We start from the raw sequence: 7500 nt of genomic DNA, 5'->3' as shown, positions 1-7500 counted from the left end.
TAATACATACAGATCAGCCTTAACATACTGACCACTGACCGGTGAAGTGAATAAGAGTGATGATCTCCTTATTATGGCACCTGTTAGTGAGGTGCGATATATTAGGAAGTGGAGGCAGTGTCCTGCTTTGGTCAGTGTTCTGCTGGGAAACCTTGGGTCCTGCATCCATGTGGATGTTACTTTGACACGTACCACCTACCTAAGCATTGTGCCAGACCATCTACACCCTTTCATGGAAACGGTATTCCCTGATGGCTGTGGCCTCTTTCAGCAGGATAATGCGCCGTGCCACAAAGCAGAAATGGTTCAGGAATGGTTTGATGACCACAACAACCAGTTTGAGGTGTTGACTCCGCCTCCAAATTCCCCAGATCTCAAAGTCCGATCCATGGAGGTACCAACTCGCAACTTACAGGACTTAAAGGATCTGCTGCTAACATCTTGGTGCCAGATCCCACAGCACACCTTCAGGGATCTAGTGGAGTCCAGGCCTCTAGGGGTCAGGGCTGCTTTAGCAGCAAAAGGAGAGGGACTGACACAATATTATGGAAGGTGGTCATAATGTTATGGCTGATCAGAGCTCCAGATTCAGATCAAGTTATGTTCTAGATCTCCGGGATCTAAATTAGCGACTGGATTTCCATGAGGCTGCTGTGTGACAGTGACGAGTGTTATAAATATAAAATACAGAATCTTTGTGTTCAGTTAAGTGTTTTTTCATCGTTCCCGTCTTCCTCAGATCGTTAACGACATGTTCTCCGAGGCCTGTGTGCGCATCACCAGAGAGGAGAGGATGAAGATGAAGGCCTTGTTCGGTACGTGAGCTTCAAATCCGAACGTTTCTCTGCTGCAGTGTCGTCTGTTTGTAGTTATAACAAGTGTCTGTGTGTGTGTGTGTGTGTGTGTGTGTGTGAGACAGCACAACACCAGATTGAGCAGAATTTAAAGGTTCAGGATGAAGGCGTGAAGAAGGCAGTGGTCTCAGCAGCCCGGGAGTCATGGGAGATTTATTTCTCACGCCTTTTCCCTGCATCTGTGAGTACAGAAGAACAGAAAATAAATTTAAATTAAAAAATTAATTAACATCATTTATTTCAAGAATTAAACCATGTTGGGGGTCATGTTATTATTGGAAAATAATCAATGATGGAATTTATTTATCACTTGTATCCATTTATAGTTACATTTAATGTTGTGGAACGTCCTGAAATCAAGCTCCAGTACTGCTCTGACACTGAAGACTCCTTCCATTAAATGCAACTATAAACGGATAAAATCATGTCCATGTTCTTCCCTGAATCTGAAACATAATTGTTGGAAATGTTTGTCAGATGACCGGCATGACCTCCACTTATAATCATATGACCCTGATTGTTTTCCTCTAACACCCCCCTCTCCAGCTGTTTTATTCTTTCTCCCTGATGGGGTGTGTCACAGGGCAGCGTGGGGTCAGGAGTCCAGGTGCTGGCTGTGTCTCACTCCGGGATCAAGCTCCTGAAAACGGTTCACAGCAGTGCCAAAGTTCCTGATTACTTCAGAGTTCTGAGATCATATGGGTACAAGTTCCACATCCCTCGGAGATCTTTTTAATAAAATGCACTGTGTTGCCAAAAGTATTGGGACACCCCTCCATATCATTGAGTTCAGGTGTTGTTTTTCAGGGGTTGGACTTGACCCCTTAAGTCCAGTGAAAGGAACTCTTAATGCTTCAGCTTCATACCAAGACATTTTGGACAATTTCATGCTCCCAACTCCCCCCACAGAACACCTTTGGGATGAATGGAGTGGAGACTGTGAGACAGACCTTCTCGTCCAACATCAGTGTCTGACCTCACAAATGTGCTTCTAGAGGAATGGTCAAAAATTCCCAAAAACACACTCCTAAACCTTATGGAAAGCCTTTCCAGAAGAGTTGAAGCTGTTATAGCTGCAAAGGGGCGGGGTCAACTCCATATTACATTCATGTGCAGGTAAAGGCAGACGTCCCAAAACTTTTGGTCTGTCTCACAGTCTCCACTCTAATTCATCCCAAAGGTGTTCTATGGGGTTGAGGTCAGGACTCTGTGCAGGACAGTCAAGTTCCTCCACACCAAACTCACTCATCCATGTCTTTATGGACCTTGCTTTGGTCACTGGTGTGCAGTCATGTTGGAACAGGAAGGGGTCATCCCCAAACTGTTCCCACAAAGAGCATGAAATTGTCCAAAATGTCTTGGTATGAAGCTGAAGCATTAAGAGTTCCTTTCACTGGAACTAAGGGGCGGAGCCTAACCCCTGAAAAACAACTCAATGATCTGGAGGGGTGTCCCAATACTTTTGGCAATACAGTGTATAAAACGTTCTCTAAAGCTCAGATGTTCTGCCCCTGAGCTCATTCACCTTTCCTTCTTTCAGGTACACCGACATCCTCTTCGTCACCATCCCGTCTCCCAACATGCTGGAGTTTAATCTGACCAGTGAGAAGCTCATCCTGTTCTCGGCCAAAGCTCCTCAGATCAAGCAGATGGTGGATCTCTTCATCTCTCAGCTGAAGAAGGTCACTGTTCTTCTCTGTTCTTCACATTCACACAATCTTCACGTCAATTCCACTGAACTATCAGCACATATCATCCACCTCCTCTACCTCAGCTCTTTACCTCCTGCTTTTCTGCTCACGTGGACAGGAAATGGGTCTCTTTAAACAGGAAGTGCTGCACAAACAGGATATAGAACAGGAATTTATCAGAATTGTGAGATGTTTAGAAATAAAAAGTTAATATTTTTAATAATAACAACAAATTGCACAGAACAGAAACCAAATACCTCAAATTATATAATAATAATAATAATAATAATAATAATAATAATAATAATAATGTGTTCTAATATTTCACTGAAAATAAGTAATTTATTCATACCCAGAGTCTCCTGGAGAAATTCTCTACCTTTCTCTCTGTTTATGTTTATCTGAATCTCTCTCTCTCTCTCTCTCTCCCCCTCTCCCTCTCTCTCGGCCCCCCCTCCCTCCTCTCTCTCTCCCTCTCTCTTTCTCTCCCTCTCCCTCCTCTCTCTTTCTCTTTCTCTCTCTCTCTCTCTCTCTCTCTCTCTCCAGGACTCTGAGTATGCTGTAGCTGAGAGGAACTACATCACAGAAGATCTCACTCTTCTCAGCTTCCATAAAGGAGACATCGTCCGGCTGCACGCTGTGGACGGCCTGCAGGAAGGTGACACACTGAATCTCACGTTTGTGTGTGTGTGTGTGTGTGTTATAGAGAACACTCCTCTGTTTCACTGCGTGGTGTGTGTATACTTCAGGTCAGTTGTACGGATGTGTGGTGAAGAAGAAGGTCATCTACCTGGAGGAGGTCAACAGAGACACAACAGACTTCGGTATGATGGGTTAATATTCACATTGTCTAGATTCTGTGTTATCCTGTCGTGTGTCTGATCTCTCACTAAACATTATGAAGAAAAAGAAAGCTTCAACAGGAACATTCGTGGTCCACTAATCTAGTCTGAGAAGGAAGCAGGAGATTATGTTAATATAAGGATTATCAGTACATGTGGAAAGCTGAATGAATTTACTGTAGAATGTTTTGTTCCAGGTTGGAGGTTCGAGCCCGTGATGAGTCGCAGCGGGGCGTTTCCCGCAGACTGCGTGGTCCCGGTTTCCGCTCCGGATTTTCTAAATCTGCCCTGGGACACGCAGGAAGAGACGAGAACCAGGAGGAGTCAGGTGACGGGGTTGTGTACTGACTGTGTCTCTGTCAGGCGGGTCACTTAGGGCGTCCATCAGATGTCATTTCAGCTAGAGTTCAGAGTTCCAGCAGCTCACATGTTTGTTTTCAAATCTCTGCTTCCTCAATGGAAGCACTTTTCAATTAACTGAAGGTACCACAGCCTCTGTACAGAACACTTTTATACCAAAATAAAAATCTTAGGATCTCACACACACACACACACACACACACGCTGCATCATTCACAAGAGTCTCACAGAGATGAATGAACTTTGAACTTAAAATTTTCAATCAAACACCAGAGAGGAGGAAGAAGAAGAAGAAGAAGAAGAAGAACAACAACAACAACAACAACAACGGATCTGATGAAGCAGTTGGTGAAAGCCAGCTTTGCCTTGTGCCACCACTAGAGGGAGGTAGAGAGCAACCAGAAACATTGCTAAACCAGTTTCTGCCACTGGATGGAGCCAAAGAGCGCGGATTATAATTAGAATAAATTCGGCTTCATCTGTCTCTGAGTTTATTTCAGTAGAGTTCTTCTCTCTCTCAGCACTTAGTCTTGAGTGTGCGATCTTTTATTGATATTATTTTAATTTATTTACTTGCTCTGTGCCTATTTCCTTGTTGAACCGTGGCTCTATCCTGGTCTCTGTGGGAGTTTCACTGGTCAAGAAACCTCCTGAAACACCAGATCACTTAAAGCAATAGTGCAAAAAAATGTTAATAGGTTTCAGAACGCCTTGACCCCCTGCCTCAGTAGTGACCTCTTCTGGCCATGTGTATTAAAACACAAAGATTTGTGTATATTCATCAGGGGATTTGTATACGGACATGAGTATCATCAGGTTTGTGAAAAATGGCGTCCAATTAAGATTAGTTAAAATAGAGAGCTTCGGTGTCACCCCATCAAACCCCACCCATCTACAGCAGGGGTAAAGGCTCACAAGTTCCTGACCACTATGTTGGTCAGAGCCTCATCCATCCAGATGTGCATCATTTTGTGTAAACAGAACACAAACATCTTGATGTCTCGCGACTTGAAGATATTCTAGTTGATGTGTTTGTGTTAAATGTCTATTGTCTTTTAGGATCGTTTTGGTGATCCGGTGAATCCTGAAATACACAGCAGCAGCGTCTTTCTGGACGGTCAGTACACCATGGTGGAATTTGCTCGGAAATACTTCAGGCAGTGGGGCAGCGGGAAAAGGTTACAACAAGAACACAAGATTTATCAAAAAAGTGCTTCAGTATTTTCTCTGTGAAAATCTAAATATCTTTTCATGTTCTTAGTGACAAATCCAAGAAAGATGGAGGCAGAGATCCTGCAGAAATGATCAAATTCAGCAAGGTATTACACACACACACACACTTACACACACACACGTACACACACACACACACACACACACGTACACACACACACACACACACACACACACACACTTACACACACACACACACACACACACACTTACACACACACACACGTACACACACACACACACACACACAAACACTTACACACAAACACACTCAAACACACTCAAACACACACACACACACTTACACACACACACACGTACACACAAACACACACACACACACTTACACACACACACAAACACACACACACACTTACACACACACACACTTACACACACACACGTACACACACACACACACACACGTACACACACACACACACATACTTACACACACACACACACACACACTTACACACATACACACACACACACTTACACACACACACACACACACACTTACACACACACACACGTACACACACACACACACACACACACACACTTACACACATACACACACACACACATACACACATACACACACACACACTTACACACACACACACACACTTACACACACACACACACGTACACACACACACACACACACACACACACTTACACACATACACACACACACACATACACACATACACACTTACACACATACACACACACTTACACACACACACACGTACACACACACACACACACACACACACACGTACACACACACACACACACACACATACTTACACACACACACACACTTACACACACACACACTTACACACATACACACACACACACTTACACACACACACACACACTTACACACACACACACACGTACACACACACACACATACACACATACACACTTACACACATACACACACACACTTACACACACACATACACACATACACACACACACACAGTGTGATACAGAAGGTTTTCTTATATAACTATACTGTAGTTTACTAATAATCTGTACACTTAAGTGTTGGATAATATTTACAGACATGAACATGCACTGTAGTGCCAAAAGTATTGGGACACCCCTCCAGATCATTGCGTTGTTTATCAGGGGTTGGACTCCGCCCCTTAGTTCCAGTGAAAGGAACTCTTAATGCTAAGGGGCCGAGTCCAACCCCTGAACGCAATGATTTGGAGGGGTGTCCCAATACTTTTGGCAACATAATGTATATGGCATAAGGGGGCGTGGCCAAGCTGTGTTTAACCATTAGGTCACATGACAATAAACCTGTGCTAAGGTGAAAGCTACAGCTCTGTCTGCATGATGATTAACACCAACTTCATCTTGTCTTCAGAACCCCATCCAGGAGTCTCTGATCCAGTTCAACGAGCCCAACATGAGCCGAGTCGCTGCCGAAATGTTCCTGGGTGAGACGTTAGTGAAGACAAGATGGCTTCATGGATTCATTCAGGGATCCATTAGAGCTTTAAAGTGAACTTTAGCTTAGTTATGTCACATAACCACAGGCTCTCTGATCAGGAGGAAGATGGAGGCTGAGGTGTGAACTTCAGTGTGAGATTTACAGCTGTGTGTGTGTGTGTGTGTGTTCAGCCATAATGAAGTTCATGGGTGACCATCCGCTGCGAGGCCAGTCTGAACATTTTGTCCTCTGCACCTTTTTGAAGGTAAAGCTCCTCTGTTGTTTCCGTTTTTCTTCCCCTAATCTAAAGTGACGTTGATTCATTTCCATCAGCACCGTGTCCTGAAGTGTTCTGTTCCTCTTATATCACAGCAGGAGCAATGCATGCTGGGACTTTTTCCTGCTCAGTTTGGTCATGTGTTAATCCCCGCCCATCAGCCGTCACTCAAGACTCTAACGAACTCCTAATGAGCATGTACTGTAGCGTAACAGTGAGGAATGCGTTAACGATCTCTTCATCATACACAATCTCTCAGACTGCTACAATTGGCCAGTGTTGCTGTGATTGACAGGAGAGAACGAATAAGCCCCTCCCACTCTTTCAGAAAACATCACAATATCAACAATCACACACTTTTAAAGCTGGATAAATGACATCATTGTCCATGCTATAGAAACAACCTGACACCTTCCGACCAATCAGATGGCAGGATTCAGCTTTTATCTGGATTCATAATAAATCAGTGTTTTTTTGGTTTGTTGATGCGAACATCATGACTGTGTGTGTGTGTGTGTGTGTGTGTGTGTAACAGATGATTGGTGAACACAGGCTGATGAGAGATGAAGCGTACTGTCAAGTCCTGAAACAGATCACCGCTAACACCAGCTCGGCCCTGTAAGCCTTCACACACACACACACACACTTCCTCTTCAAAATCATCATGTGAAGAGAAACTCCAGCATGGAATTCATCATGTGAACACATTAATATCATACGCAGCTTTTAATTTAACAGTGTTATGTGTGTGTGTGTGTGTTGAACAGAGACAGCTGTCAGA

General features: G+C 43.8%; 1 protein-coding gene across 1 annotated transcript in view; it reads left to right on the top strand.

Moving 5' to 3' along the window:
• The window catches only part of myo15ab (myosin XVAb), a 76834-nt gene that overhangs the window by 48971 nt on the left and 20363 nt on the right, over positions 1-7500 (top strand). Inside the window, exons 45-57 of the mRNA XM_058381249.1 lie at positions 740-815; positions 920-1035; positions 1438-1556; positions 2395-2536; positions 3092-3203; positions 3295-3369; positions 3585-3715; positions 4807-4925; positions 5009-5066; positions 6377-6449; positions 6634-6707; positions 7255-7337; positions 7487-7500. The exon at positions 7487-7500 is cut by the window's right edge and continues 111 nt beyond it. Coding sequence (XP_058237232.1) covers positions 740-815; positions 920-1035; positions 1438-1556; positions 2395-2536; positions 3092-3203; positions 3295-3369; positions 3585-3715; positions 4807-4925; positions 5009-5066; positions 6377-6449; positions 6634-6707; positions 7255-7337; positions 7487-7500 — 1192 coding nt within the window. The remainder of the gene's footprint in view (positions 1-739; positions 816-919; positions 1036-1437; positions 1557-2394; positions 2537-3091; positions 3204-3294; positions 3370-3584; positions 3716-4806; positions 4926-5008; positions 5067-6376; positions 6450-6633; positions 6708-7254; positions 7338-7486) is intronic.

Source organism: Hemibagrus wyckioides, linkage group LG26 (genome assembly GCF_019097595.1).
Source record: "Hemibagrus wyckioides isolate EC202008001 linkage group LG26, SWU_Hwy_1.0, whole genome shotgun sequence".
NCBI classification, from domain to species: domain Eukaryota; kingdom Metazoa; phylum Chordata; class Actinopteri; order Siluriformes; family Bagridae; genus Hemibagrus; species Hemibagrus wyckioides.
This window is presented reverse-complemented; position numbering and strand designations above follow the sequence as displayed.